At 44.3% G+C, this 15,103-nt stretch overlaps 3 protein-coding genes across 3 annotated transcripts; 2 read left to right on the forward strand and 1 right to left on the reverse strand.

Moving 5' to 3' along the window:
• Positions 1–1,585: 1,585 nt before the first annotated feature.
• UV8b_04115 (uncharacterized protein) lies at positions 1,586–3,809 on the forward strand (the record flags this gene model as incomplete). The annotated part of the gene is made up of 9 exons (XM_043141613.1): positions 1,586–1,656; positions 1,710–1,889; positions 1,949–2,078; positions 2,142–2,232; positions 2,333–2,469; positions 2,534–2,789; positions 2,842–2,912; positions 2,967–3,180; positions 3,274–3,809. The coding sequence occupies 9 exons, from the start codon at positions 1,586–1,588 to the stop codon at positions 3,807–3,809; spliced, it is 1,686 nt and encodes a 561-aa protein (XP_042997547.1).
• An 886-nt stretch (positions 3,810–4,695) lies between these two features.
• On the forward strand, positions 4,696–7,255 carry UV8b_04116 (uncharacterized protein; the record flags this gene model as incomplete). The annotated part of the gene is made up of 5 exons (XM_043141614.1): positions 4,696–4,757; positions 4,853–4,932; positions 5,070–5,102; positions 5,743–6,087; positions 6,207–7,255. 5 exons carry the CDS (start codon positions 4,696–4,698, stop codon positions 7,253–7,255), a joined length of 1,569 nt encoding a protein of 522 aa, XP_042997548.1.
• A 407-nt stretch (positions 7,256–7,662) lies between these two features.
• UV8b_04117 (uncharacterized protein) lies at positions 7,663–8,645 on the reverse strand (the record flags this gene model as incomplete). Its single annotated transcript, XM_043141615.1, has 2 exons — positions 7,663–8,357; positions 8,498–8,645. The coding sequence occupies 2 exons, from the start codon at positions 8,643–8,645 to the stop codon at positions 7,663–7,665; spliced, it is 843 nt and encodes a 280-aa protein (XP_042997549.1).
• Between the last annotated feature and the right edge of the window lie 6,458 nt (positions 8,646–15,103).

Below are 15,103 nucleotides of genomic sequence, written 5' to 3' on the forward strand. Positions count from 1 at the left end.
CGAGTCTTTCGGACTGATAAACGCATATCATGCGTCTGAAACTCCCAGGAAGCTTCTCATGTTGGAAGGAATAGGGTCAAAGGTGAGAGAGCCTGCATTGGTATGGATTACTTGACCGAAGAATAAGGACGCCCTGGATTCAAGTCACAGCCAAGGTAGTAATTTTGGTCCCTTGAGTACGCGCACGGATTGGCGTCAAGAGTCCATCTAGCCCACCATCTTTCTACACGCCGAAAAACATACAGATGCTGTACATACACTCTCGGATTCATGGGAGCTACAGAAGCTGAACGATGTCTCAACAATCTTTCAAAGCTGTTCAAGTCAGCTCCGCGGCGAGTTTGGATGAAACCCTGATGCGGCCTTTTGTTTGCGCGAATATGCTACTGGATATCACTCTAGGGCACTCACTGCTCATGATGTTTTGTTCCATCACTCCATCAGCACTCAGCGGGACAAGGAAAGCCTCTGGTACATTCTGAGACGATGTCGATGCATACCTTAGGCACCTCCCAAGCAGGAAGCTGGCCAGGCCGATCATCGGAGTCTTACTGTAGTGGCGGACTGTCCGGACTGTCAGGGCTGTTCCACACCTGGCAAGTGTACGGAGTTGCTCCTTCTCGTTGTTGATTCTTTTTTATTTATTTATTTTATTTTGCGTAAACAACTCTCGCGCCTTCCTTCACCCCGCCCTGATTCTCTTCTCGCGTGCGTGGGACACTTGTGGCCCGTATCTGAAAATATCGTACATGAAACAGATGTCCTCTGCTTCTTCCACGAGAATATAGGACGGCTTGGCAAAGGTTTTATCTTCGTAATTACTCTTATACTTGCTTCGCCAATCTGATACACAGGCATCCCCTGGTAAGTACTGTCTCAACTCCGCCCCTCTCTTTACGCTTTGAAGTGTGAGAATCATGGTTTTCATATCCATGACTCAAATTCTCATCTCTCTCTGCATTGGCGCCGCTCAAGATCCTCAAGACTGACGACTGAGTGAAGTCTCGAAGAAGAACCCAAGATTTTGCAGCAACACAGATGGCCTCAAAACCCCACAGGCCTAGTAGAGGCAAACGACCATCCCTTGGGGATGGTCTTCATTTCATGCGAAAGTGCGCTTCGCACGAGCCCCTCGGTATGGGGGCATCGGTATCTTCGGACGACTGTGCTATTCGTAAGTCAAGCTTTGCTATTGCTTTCGCCCCATTGGATGACTTCCTCCTCCTGTTTTCCGTTTTCTGTCTTTTCTCGCCAGCTTGTTTTGTCTTTACTAGCGGCCTTCTATTACTTTCTCTCGAGGCAGAGGAGATTTGGGACTTCGAGTACATACTTCCTCCTCACCCTCCTCCTCATGCCGTATTTTGGTGGTTCAACCATAGGAATGGTGATTTTTGCCGTTTCCTTACCTAATTTCTGTTGTCTCCCGACCGTTTTCTCTGAAATTGAGACAGAGTGCTCCAGTTCTCGTTTTCGTGGCCGCTAACTACTGTCTAGGAGTAAAAAAAACTTCTGCAAGTGCTACAATGTCACCGACCCCGGCTTCTCGGCAAGTATTCATCCAGCATTAGCTCGCGTTCCTCCCTTCATGACACTGACCTATATTAGACAACGTCAGAAACAAGCCTGTTCTGAGGATGGTGCATCCGGGTCTTCAACGTGAGCGCTGTTTATCCATCGTCGACAGGAAACCTTCTGACAAGATCGTCTAGTTCATCTGCATTTTTAGTAGGGTCTAGCGTGGACGATGACGTATTCACGCAAGTGTCTGGTGAAGTTGTTGTTGGCCCGGACCAGGTGGCAGATGCCCAATTCGAGGCGCTGACTCACAACGCCACCAAAGTCGATGCTCAAGGCATATATCCAGGCACAGCCTGCATGTTTGTGGCAAAGTACGCATGGTTAGGCTATTCTTTCAGGCCATTTAAGATACTAACAAGAAATGTCTCAGCTTATCACAGCCATATGATGATGAGAAATTGGAATTAGAGGTTACCAAGGCATTTAGTCAGTTTGGAGAAGTTTGGGTCAAGATTAAACGAGACGGGAATCAAATGCCGTTTGCGTTCTGCCAATTTACTGTAAGCACGAGAACGAGTCTCGGATGATTGACCCTGCAGAGCACAACTAACTAGTCACCATAGAAAGACGATCATGCGAGGAATGCAGAGAAGTTTGGTAAAGGCATGGCCATTCTCGGGCGACCATGTCGTACAGAGATGGCTAGAGCTCATTGTACGAATGCCCCTTCCCCCTTGACTACAAACGTGGCTTACCTAGACAGCATCTTTTATTGTCTTCAAGAGATCTGGTGGGGTCACTCGCTTGAACGAAGCCTCTGACCTGCTTGGGCAGTTGGGCGAGGTGGCGAAAGCCGAGTATCTCCCCGACGCCATGCAGAAGTCGCTGAATATTCCGCCAGCGGTTCTGGTGACCTACAAAATGTATGACAACAGACGAGAACCTGTGAAAGTAAGGACACCAGCACTGTTAAGATGTACTGTTTCTATCATGTCCCATCTAATTGTTTGTGCAGTACTTTGCTCAAAATCCGAATTTTCGGGTGATTGCCAATGATCCGAAGCGAGGTTCTGATCTTACTACAACCCCCCCTGCCGGGCCCAAATGGGACGGTGCCCGCGTTATGGAGCAATATGATAAAGACCGTCGCTCCGCTTTCATCGGAAACTTGCCTCTGTCTATGACCGAGGAACTTCTTCGTACCATGACGAGCTCCTGCGGAGAAGTCGTTCATGTCCAACTATATAAAAAGCTTATACCGGGTGCAAATGGTAAGGCCTATCATGACGCATTTACAATGCAGCCAGTCTAATGTAGCTTCAGGTCAAAAGCACTGTTTCGGGTTCGTGGAGTTTACGAGGCCAGATGCGCCAGATGACTTGGTGACAGCTATGGTACTGTATTCATGCAATTTGCGTTCATCCCTATGCTGACTTTCTTTTCTATAGAACGCTTCTACTATTGATGGCTATTGTATTCGCGTGGAAAGGAAGCAATCTCGAACTTTCTCAACACCACAGCGTGTACCTGGCCAGCTGCGCCATGTGCGATCCACGATACCAAGACGTCGTCCTTCTGCTTTTTTTGAAACTGAGCAGACCGACGAGTTCGAAGCAACCTCGCCTACGGGCCATCTCGGGGCTGCTTCACATTCTATGACATGTAACTCAAAGGTTTTTTCAAATCGGCGAGGAAGTCGACCGCGATCCACCATTTTTCTCCCAAACACAACCCTGGGGGGCGCTGTTTCATCAGGCAATCTGCGAAGCCAAACAGACATATCCAGTGCCCCTCAAGAATCGCAACCAGATTCACTTGGCGCTGACGGCATCTCAACTGATGAGCATGATGCCCCGAGCAAAAAGGTTGTGGAGTTTCAGATGTCCAACGACAAGCCGTCCAGTCCTACTGTTACAATTGAAGCAGCTAGGGTCCTGGGACAGTCAACTACGAGCCCCAAAACCCCAAATCGCACGGCGCTCGCAGATGTTCAGGGAAAAAACCCTTCCACTGTGGCATTAGAGGGAGCTCATGTCTCTATGCCGTCTCCCATGGCGTGGATGCCGGCTTACGCACCATACGGATATCCATATGTAGGCGCACCTATGACCCCTCAAGCCGCGCCAGGAATGGTATACGGTGGCTACATGGGGCCTCATTATTATGGCACCATGTACGATATGTTTGGCAATTTAATCGTCTCTCCCACCCCCATGCTGAGCCCATATCCTCCCTCTCAAGCTCTAGATGAGGAGATTGATGGCCCCGAAGGCCGCAAAGGCAGCCATTGACCTCCATATCACTGACATCAGAAAATCACGGTCCTGTGCGTCGTGGTAAGGCCGCTTTACCAGCGCTGCGCAAGAGTGGAAACAAAAATCAACAAAAAAAAAAAACCAGTCGCTGGGCGGGGTCGCGCCAATGCTTGCTCAAACAAGGATTGCAAAACATATGTTTTAGCGTCGTTGCCTATTCTGAGAGCAATACGCATCAAGCCAATCAGGAAATGTTTTGCCATATTTTTCTTCTTATCAACCTCGATATGGTAACTGTTCAGTGCTTTGTCTTTTCTAATTTCCCCTCTATTTCTAGTGACGACGCCAGTGGGAATTCCTGGTGCCGATGTAAGACGGTCGTCAAAGGTATTTCAACTGTTGTGTTTGAGTATTTCAGGAAATTGGCGTCGAATATGGGAAAGTCATTTTAGGTACGGGAAAGGAAGTGAGAGTGGACGTTTGGAGCTTGATTTTATTTGGCTACTCGCGCCAGAAGTAATGATGACCAGGATGTATGTAGGAGTTTACTGCGCCACGGCTTGACACACTTTCAGTGACGCCAATGTTTGCCGTGGGAGGTCTTTGACACACACGAAGCGGTATATCGCTTGTTTAACTGCGAACGTTGTCCGAATGCCAAGCTCGCGATCCGTTGGCCATGTAGCTATGGAACCCAATTCTCTCCAGGTACACAAGGTACCTCACCTAGCCTTGATCATTGATGCTGCCTCATGGAATCCTGCTCAAGCTCCACCCGGAAAACTTATGTCAGCATTGAGCATTTTGTCTGAACTTTTGTCTGGTCTAGCCTCAAGAATTGAAGCTTTGCGGTTTTCTTGTCTCAATCCATTAACTGGCGGCAAGAGGAGCAAGAGAGCCTGGCCGATTGTCCTCTACCACCATGGGGCAACCATCTTTTCAAGCCTCTAATGCCCTCATCTATCTCACCTATGGAGCCTTCCTGTGCGCAATTCTCAACTCATTGCGTTCTGTTCTTTTACCTCCCAGACGCCAACCGAGTAATTCCATGTGTTGCTAACTTTCTTGTGGTTTTGCAGGCTCCTTGGCACAGGCATAGCCTGGAGGATGAGAAGGCAATCCAAGGTCGAGTTCCTCGCAAGCAATGGAACACAGAGTGGTTAGCTTGTACCCCGTTCCCTTGCTTGACTCGCAGATGCAAAAGATGTTGAAGCATCTCACTCATCCAGACAATCGACATTCAGTCACACTGACCTAATAATGACTTGTTTTTTTCCCTTCTTTCTCGCTCGGTAGCTTTTCCTCTGGCTCTTAATTTTGTTGCCTCTGGTGAGTACTGCATGCCTCGGCTGCTCATTGGCAGCAAATTGTTTAACCCCCCCGGAGCGGTGGGCGGGACATGTTTTTCCATGCGACGTCGCACTTTTCGAGAGCAAACGCCATTCGGTCAGGCAAAGTCTGCGGGTCTCCTCCGGTACTCTTAAAGCGGTTCAAGCTTGAATGAGTAGGTTCGTTTCCTGGTTTCACGTCTTCGAACCCCCTCTTACCGACGAGGTTTGGCATGACTGTCTTCTCTGGGGCCTCCAAGGCCTCCGATGACTGACTGATGCAAAATCCGATTGGTTCTGAACACTCTATACAGAGGCTTGGATCTCGGTTTGCTGGGTTTTCATGAGGGAAAACAAAATTAAAAAAAAAAACGTCAAAAACCTCGCCGGTTGGAAAGGGGGGAAGTGTGGCTCACTACGGGCGCCGATTTGAAAGAGCTGGCGAGATCCAACTCCGAGACCGGCAGTCGGAGAGATCTCGAGGCTGTGAATCTGAAGCTGAGATTGTACCGTGATTACTCGATCAAGTTAACGCTTGCGTGGGAAATGTGTTTGCCGCTCTGACTTGCCATCCCCCCTGTCCCCAGGGGGGGGGGCGCATCCCCTAGTACGTCCGTTTGGAACACGCTGACGGATCGTAGCCCTCGGAGCTGGCATCCTCTTCTCGTACCCGGAGCTGGCAACCATCACGGGAGTCCAGGGTGTTGTGACTTACGCCCTGGCATCGGCCTTGCCGATGCTCGTTTTCGGTGTCATTGGTCCCGTCATCCGACGCAAGTGCCCAGAGGGATTCGTCCTGACGGAATGGACCAGACAACGCTACGGCACCGTCGCCATGCTGTACCTCAGCTTTCTGACATTGGTCACCTTGTTCCTGTACATGGTAGCGGAATTGTCTGCTCTTGGCCAGGTGGTCCAGGCTTTGACTGGGTTGGACAGCCTCCCCGTCATCATTGTTGAATGCGTCATAACCACCATATATACCTGTATGCCACGTCACTCACGTCTGAAAAAGAAGAAAAGAAAAGAAGAGAAAAGAAAAGAAAGAAACATGACTCTGCGTAATATGAACCACTGGAACCTGACATTCAACGCGTTGATATAGCTCTCGGCGGGTTCAAGGTTTCCTTCCTCACCGATGTCGTTCAAGGGGCCATGGTCGTGGGCCTCATCGTCATTGCGGCCATTACCGTCGGGGCCAAGGCGGAAATTAGGCGAGATCTTATCGACTCGTCACATCTTCTCGAGCCCACGCTTCTTGGCTGGCAGCTTCTGTACATCTTGCCGGTTGCCGTCCTCACCAACGACTTCTTCCTTTCCAATTTCTGGCTGCGTACATTCTCGTCCAAGTCTGACAGGGATCTCATGATTGGCGTGTCCGTGGCCACGGTTGTCGTTCTGTGCGTCCTCACGCTTGTCGGATGCACCGGCTTGATTGCCGCTTGGTCTGGAGCCTGGCCCGGCGATCCAGCCCAGGAGGGATCCCTGGCATTCTTCCTGCTTCTGCAGAACCTCCCCGGCTGGGTGGTTGGCGTCGTCTTGGTCATGGTGGTCTCGCTCAGCTGTGCTGCCTTTGATAGCCTGCAGTCTGCCATGGTGTCTTCGGCCTCCAACGACCTCTTCCGAAACAGCCTCAACATCTGGTACATCCGCGCCATGGTGATTGTCACCATCATCCCCGTGGTAGTGGTTGCGCTACGGGCCTCCTCCATCCTGCAGATCTACCTCGTCAGCGATCTCCTCTCGGCAGCCACCATCCCCGTGCTGTGCCTCGGCCTGGTCGACCGACTGTTTTGGTGGCGCGGCTTCGAGGTGGTTGTTGGCGGGTTGGGCGGCATCGTGACGGTTTTCATTTTCGGCACCATATACTACGGCAGTGCCGAGGCTGGCGGTAAGCTCCTCCTGCTCCAGAACGGCCTGTACGCCAACGACTGGAGCGCCTTTGGCGCTTTCGTGGCCGCTCCCCTGGGCGGTATCCTCTGGGGGTTTGGCGCTCTTGGACTCCGCCTGTCGTTTCAGCTCGCCAAAGCCAAGGTTTGCCGCCAGAGGTTCGACGCCCTGGACCGTCCGACCACGGCTCGTCCTTGCAGCAGCGATTCACCTTCTCCGCAGCGTGTCGTAGCTGGCACCGCCAAGGCCGGAAGGTTCTTCTGATTGTCTCGTTGGCCGAGCTGAATCAGAGTTGTTTCGCATACCACTCGAGCCTCATTTCCAAGATGGCTTGAGTCAATATAAAAGAAAACATCTACCGGAAAGAGGGGAAGGAAGCCATGAGCAGGCATAAACACCGCTTTAGAGGCCCGGGTTCGGATCCCTGCTTTACGCACGCAGAACCATTGTAGAGAAGAGAACATCAATCAGGCAGGTCTTGCTTAGATTGAAGTTATAAATGTCGCATGGCTTTTCATCGCTATTCCCCCCCCCCCTCCACTCGCCCTTTAATGCAGTAAAGCTATGATACACATGAGCAGGTGACCTAAACATCTACCAAGTTATACATTTCCAGGACTGAAAGCCCTCCACAAGCAGCACGCGTGTGCGTGCCGCGGCGAAACACTCCGTTATTTCGAGGACGACCCGTCCCAGCCCGACTGTTTTGCTTGCTCCCTCTCCACGACGGCCATTTCTTGCAGGTGCGTCTCGAGCGTGGTGGCCGAGGTTGTCCCCCATATCCTCCACGAGCCGGTTTCATACGTTTTCGAGCTGGCCTGTCTCGACAGCACCACGTACTCCATCTTGTCCTGCAGCCTCAAGCTCCCCGGCACGGTTTCCCCCGTGGCGGTGTCGTACCTCGAGGCCTGCTGCGTGGAAGCAATCGCCACGACGGCCTGCTCGGTGTAGAGGTCCTTGTCGAACTGGTTCATCGGGTAGATCCGATGCGACATGAGCCTCGGATAGAGCAGCCTGCTGTTGTACTTGAGCAGCTGGAACCGCACGCCGTGCTTGGGATCCCGACGGTCAATCGCCGCCGAGAGCTTCTTGGCGAAGTCCCCGAGGCAGAGGCTGTGCAGGGCGGCCTTGTCGCCGGCCGCAAAGGCCTCGAGCATTTCGCGGTACATGGCCTTGGCGGTGGGGGCGATCTGGCCCCGACGGGCTTTCCATCTCGGCCTTGTCGTCCAGCTGGGCATGGATTGGAGCTTGAAGCCTAGGATGGAGGTGGTCCCAGCAATCCACGCCTTGAGGCGGGCCCATGAGTACTGGGCGAATTCGTAGGGAGGCTTGGGATGTCTCGCCAGCGGGAGCGAAATGAACGTGCCTATTGTCAGTGTGAGCGGACGTTTTCTGTTTTTTTTTTTTTCCTTTTTTTTTCCAGCCTCATCAGGGACTCGGGAGGAATCCATTCGCGAGAGAATCGATCCGTTTATGCGCTTGGTACAGGGGACGCGACCGACTGACCTGGGAAGAGGGGACCACAGCCGTCGTGGTAGAATTCAGCATTGGCCGACCTTTGCATTTGCGACATGCTCGGCTGCTTCTTCATTTTATTCGCGCTCTGTCGCGAAGCCCGATCCAATTCCCTCATGAGTGCGCTCCGGCTGGGCATGGATGAGTAATGCCTGGACGACGGCATCGTCCACGGCCGGCAGACGGCTTGGCGGAAAGTGCCGCTCCGGCACGAAGGCGCCAGAAACGCCATCGGGGGTCTGGAAAGAGGGACGAGCAACGGGATGTCGAGCGCTTGATCGTACTCGGCTTGTCCTTGCTGCTTGCTCTGTTCAAAATGTTTGGCGATGACGATCCGGCATTGCGGATTATCATTGTTCCCTGACCAGCTACGCTTAGCAGGGGGAACGGGTGTCGGAGGGAAATTGGCTGTCTATAATGTGGATATCGGTCATATCCGAGGGTGGATATGCCGAGTTCTCCCTAGATCAGTAAGCCCTTAGGGGTACCCCCTATCCCACTATAAATAGCTAGGAATACAAGTCTCTTAGAGAGGACTTAGTTCCTTCAATCAAGCATTATCGCATTTTCCCTATGCATTCTAACATGGTAGCAATTACTTAAATATCACAACAAAAAACCTCATTTAATCCCTTACCTTATGGCCCAGCCTTAAGATCAACTATTATCTTTATTTTGCTATAAAAGCCACTATTTTCCGGATCCTATTTAAGTAAGCTTAGGATTCCCCTTTGAATCCATCAAAAGCATTATTGCTAATATACTCGTATAGCCTTATCAATCAAAAAAGGAGGCTATTTATTCGGAAAGTCGCGATATTTCCTTTGATCTAATAAATCGACATCTTAATTACTATTTTCGTTAGATCAATTCGTGCCCTAAATATTATTATCAGCGAAAATAGGTACTATTACTAATGATAGCTCTAAACTAGCAGTCAAGCTAATATCCCGATATAATTAGGATATCTAGTATAATTATATTCAAAAGCGTGCTTTAGAGGATGATATTTAGATATTCGTTAATCCTAAGGGTTCGACGATATTAAATATACCTCTTCTACCGGTATAGGAATTAGATGAACTTATCTATTCCACGCAAGCATTAGCATCAATACTAATATCTATAGCAACAGTAGATTCATTAATAGAAGCTATAGATCGTGCCCCTTTTGCAAATACTAGAGCTGCATCAGCAGCTAGGGCATTATCGGCAGCACTAATGGTAAAAATAAGAATAATCCGGCTGTAATAAGTCGAAAATATTAAAGAAAACCACCACTTCAAGCCGATATAACGCCCTAGTGGTATTACTACTGCAGAATAGATAAAACAAGCTAATATTTAGTATAACTTTTAGAATAACTGTTATATAATATTTAATCGGAATCTTCGAGCATATATAGCATGGTTTAAATCAACGCTGAGTCCTAGCTATAAGATATTAGTAGCAAGCGATCGGAATATTTAAAGAAAAATTTAATACCTAATAGAACGTATACAACCGGTTTAGCTTATTATCTAGGAATACCTTAAAGAAAAATTTAAGCAGGCTATACGGTATAACCTCGTAAGATATAATATAGAGGAATAATTCAATGAAATCTCTATATTGTATAAGCAATTAATGCGAATAGACTCGATCTTTATTAACGGGAATATGCTTACTAAATAGCTAGTAGAAGCTCTTCGTTAAAAGTATCCTGCCTTTAAAGAAAAAATCCTCAATCGAATAGTAAAAGCATAGGAATAGAATAAATATCTCGATTTTCTAATAACCATTAAATATATTTAGTAGAAATAGGAGCTAAAAGAGAAAGAAAAGGTTAGCAGTAGTTATATAGCATTTATAATTAATGATACTAAACCTTCGTTATAAGCCGCTTTTAGCGATACTTTAGCTTTATCTTTAGCAGAGAAAAAGACCTATAAATACTATAGCAAGCCCTATATAGTAAAGGGGCCTTATTATAAAAATTATTAGATATTGACTCTATTGATGGCTCTAAACTATTTAAAAGATAGGATCAATAAGAAAAGCTAAGAAGCTATATATAAAAAAATAAAAAAGGAATCTAAAAAAGTATAAAATACATTTAAAGCCTTTTAAGATAAATATAAAGGTAAAAGCAAAAGTAATAACGATAATAATAAAGAAGAAGATAGATTAATAGAGAAAAAAAAAGAAGATAAAGTATTTATAATATCTATTCTTTCTATAGGAACTCACCTAAATAATTTAGGCCTTTTAAAGTCTTATATTATATTCGATAGTAGCGCTTTAACGCACGTTTTTAATAATATAAAGTAGTTTACTAATATTGACTATAATATCGATAAGTACCTCGTTCGTAATACTTATAATAGTATTTTAAAAGTTCTTAGTATTAGCTCTATTCGAATTATATTATAAGATAGAAAGGCTATTACTTTTACCGATATTCTATATAATCCGACGATTATAGCGAATCTTCTCGCTATAAAAAAAATAAGAAATAAGGGATTATTTTAGAATAATAAAATCGATAAGATTTACCTATAGAAAAATAGTTAATAAAAAGTAATCTTTTAAGTTTCTTAGGTAGAAGAAAGGCCCTATATCTTCTACTAAAGTAGTAAAAACAATATGCCTATAGATAAATTTATTATAAGGGCTTAAAATAAAGCCTTAATTATTAATAAAGCCTATTTAGCTTAAGGAGATAGCTGCTAGCTTAAAACTTCGATGAAAACGCCTTATACTATTTAGCATATATATTTTAGGCACTTAGGTCGGGATTTAATAGATTATATCTTTAAAAATATATTATAGATACCTAAGGAAAAAGAAGCTTCAAATTATAAGGTTTATAGCAGTATAAAAATCGTAAAGTAGATATTATAATTATCTTATAAGCTCTTAATGCCTTAGGAATCCTTTAAAGTAGTCTCTTTCGATCTATTTCTATAAGCTATTACTTTCAACGGTAATAAATATATAGCGTTATTCACCTACCGATTCATAAAAATAAAGTATATTTTTATAATACCTAAAAAGACCGACTTATCTAGATATTAGCTAATCTTCGAGAACTAAGTTTTATACTTATATAATATAGCGATCGCAATAGTTATCTCTAATAACGAAATAGCGCTTTAGATTAGTAATAATCGGGAAGAAGCTAAGCGGAAAGGCATTATAATTCGAAATTCGAGCCCTAGTTATTAATATTAGAACGGTTATACTAAACGTTCTAGGGGGGTATTAAAGATGAAGATAGCCCTTCTTAATATATAAGTAGGCTTTCCTAAGGAGTTATAGCCTATTACAGCTAAAGCAATAGTATATTTGCTAAATTAAAGCCCTAAGAAGTCGGAAAGACCTTACGATAACTAAAAGTTACCTCTTTAAATGCTTTAACTTTAGCTCTATAATAATAAGCCCGCCTAGAAATACCTACCGGCAGATATTTATCTATAAATTTACTACCTTTACGCCTATAGATATAAGGCTTTTATAATAACTCGCGATAGGATATTATAGAAAGGTCTAAAGTTTAATTAAAAAGCTTATATCGGGTATTTAGTAGGCTATATCTCGACCACTTAGTACCTAATTTAGGTGCCTTTATTAAAAAGAAGCTACTAGTTTAATTCTAGCTATATTATATTCGATAAGACCGTTTTTTATTAAAATAAACGCTACTTACCGATTTCTAAATAATAGAAAGAGGCCTTAAATAGCCTCATCGGTAATATTAAAAAAACACCTATTATTAACGACTTTAAACTTATATTATCTAGGAATTCGATTAAAAATATCTTTACTAACGATCCTATTATTAAATAGGCACTAAAGGCATAAAATAAAGCTACTAACGATACCCCTTAACTAATAGAAATTAATCTTAAGGTTATAAACTACCCTAAAAAAGCTATCGCTTAAGCGATACTGCTATCCCTACTATTTTCGCCTAAGCCTAATAATAAATTTAAGCCGATTGCTCCTTTTGATAATATATTCTATATAAAGCTCGAAGGAAATACTCACGATATATTTATAGCTTCGATCGCAAAGCCTTTAGCTATAATAAAGGCACCATATATTATAAATATACCTAAAGAGCCTATAATATAAAGGGAGCTTAGAAAGCACCCTAAGCGTAAGGAATTTATCGCTACTGCAAAAGAAGAATATTCGAAGGTTATAAATAGGGAGATTAGGTATATTATTTAATAAAATGATTTATCTATCGACCCTTAGATTAAGCTATTAGACCTAAAGTAGGTATTTACCTATAAATAAGACTAAAATAGGTATCTCACCAATTATAAGGCACAATTATACATTCATAGTAATCAATAACCCTATAATCTTTATAATACCTAGGTAGCAGCGCTTATAGTATATATATTTCGGCTTCTTATAGCGTTAATATGCTTCTTTAACCTAGAAATACACTAATATAACTTCATTACGGCCTTTCTTAATATACTATTTAACGAGACTATCTATTATAAACAACCCAATGGATTCCACAATAGTTTTACATTCATTAGGTTATTATATACCCTATACGGGCTTTAAAGGTCTTTACTACTATAGTTTAAAGAGTTATCACGATTCCTATTATAATAAGGCTTTAAATAGGTCTACAAGGACCCCTATATCTTTATTAATAGCTTCCTTATTATATTCTTCTATATTAATAACCTAATCGTGCTTTATTATAAGTCACAGATAAAGATATTCAAATCGTTCTATACGGCATTAATAGCGGCATTTAAGATTAAGGATCTCGGCGAGCTATAGTTGTTAAAATCCTATAGTAGCCTACTAGGCTGCTGGCCTAATGCCCTACTGGCTTACTGACCTTCTAGTCCTTATACCGCCTCTTGGACTTATGGTAGTATTACCTTAGGCCTTTGCCTTTTACCTTAAGGATTTTCAGTGGATTATTTACTGTATATCAAGTAAGGTAGGCCTTGCTAAAAAGGTGTGGCATTGCTAAATTAGCGTGGTGGGCCTACTAGTGTGGTGGCGGCCTACTAGTGTGGTGGCTAGTCCACTAGTGTGGTGGGTAGTCACTAGCGTGGTGGCTAGTTACTAGTGTGGTGACTAGTTACTAGTGCGGTGGTTAGGGTGGTTGGAAAGGCTGGATATAGTGGGGCTGCTGACGTATTATATACGTGGCATAGCGAGTATTACGGGGAGCTTTCTTACTGGCTACCTTGGATGCCTGGGCCCACCCCTCCTTCGTGTATATATAGGATAGCTTTTCCCCTTCTTTCTAGATAGTAGAAGGGTAGCATAATCGAACCTGTTAATGCACTATATGCCTCTTAACTTCCACCTTCCCTGCGTTTTTGGTTATCTTATATTTGCCTTGCCTTTACACTTGCCCTGCTTTATAGCACTTGTATAGTCTTAGGACTTAGTGAAAAATCTAGTATTTATACTAAGATTAGTTCACAGGTCGCAGACAGTCTTGTGCCATCTAGCTAGCTAGTAAGGCTCTGCTTTTATAGTGACCTTGAGAATTGCAATAGGTTATGAGCCCGGGTTTTTACTTCTTTGTTTTTACCCTACCTCTTTTGTGTTCACCCTTTGGTCTCTCTTGCTTATTAGTACTACTAATATAGCTATCCTTTGGTATCTTTGGCTTACCCTTATTACCTTTGGCTTACCCTTTGTTACCTATGGTATTACCCTGCGGCAATCAACGGCATACCTAACGGCAATTTACGGCGTAACCTTACGGCATTTTTAGCGTAACCTTACGTTATTTTTCGGCGTAACCTACGGCACCTACGGATTTTATAGTGTGATATCTATCACACTATACCACTGTATAACATCTTTACACCTAGTGCACGACACCTACTGCACTATACGGCACCTGTTATACTCTTCCACTTATAGCACTTTTGGTACGGCACTTACGGCACCTTTTATATTACGGCACCTATAGCACCTACGGCACCTATGGCACCTACGGCACTTACGGCACCTTTATATTACGGCACCGCATAAGCACCTTATATACTAACGCTATATTCTGGACTTGCACAACGCCTACGGCATCTGTGCTTTTATACTGAGACCGGCCGCTATAATCTGCGGCTATTTTTATAGTAGGCTACTAGCCACTATATATACTGGCAATCCGACTAGTTATTTAATTATTTTGCTAGCTATTTAGCTAGTTATTCCTCTGTTTTTATAACTATCGGCACTATTTTTCAATGGATTTTTAAACCCTTTTTGCCCACTATGGCAGAGTCAGGATCCTATAAGGTCCCTGAATCCGATACTGAAGTTGATACTAATGCACAACTACAGCTAGATATGGACGATATGAAATCCCAGATGAATATACTAACTGACCTTATATAGGGCCTAGTTAGTAGGCAAAATAATGACACCCAGGCTACCTAGGCTACTAATAAGAAGCCTACTAAAGCCACTAAAGCTGGACCTTCTATTAGGACGACTACTACTAAAGATAATAATGATAGTGAAGCTGACATTATGGAAATCGACCAACCTTCTACCCTTATAAAATATAAGGGTAAAGAGCCTATTTATATAACGCCACTAATAACAACTATCACTAAC

Source organism: Ustilaginoidea virens, chromosome 3 (assembly GCF_000687475.1).
Source record: "Ustilaginoidea virens chromosome 3, complete sequence".
Classification (NCBI taxonomy): Eukaryota; Fungi; Ascomycota; class Sordariomycetes; order Hypocreales; family Clavicipitaceae; genus Ustilaginoidea; species Ustilaginoidea virens.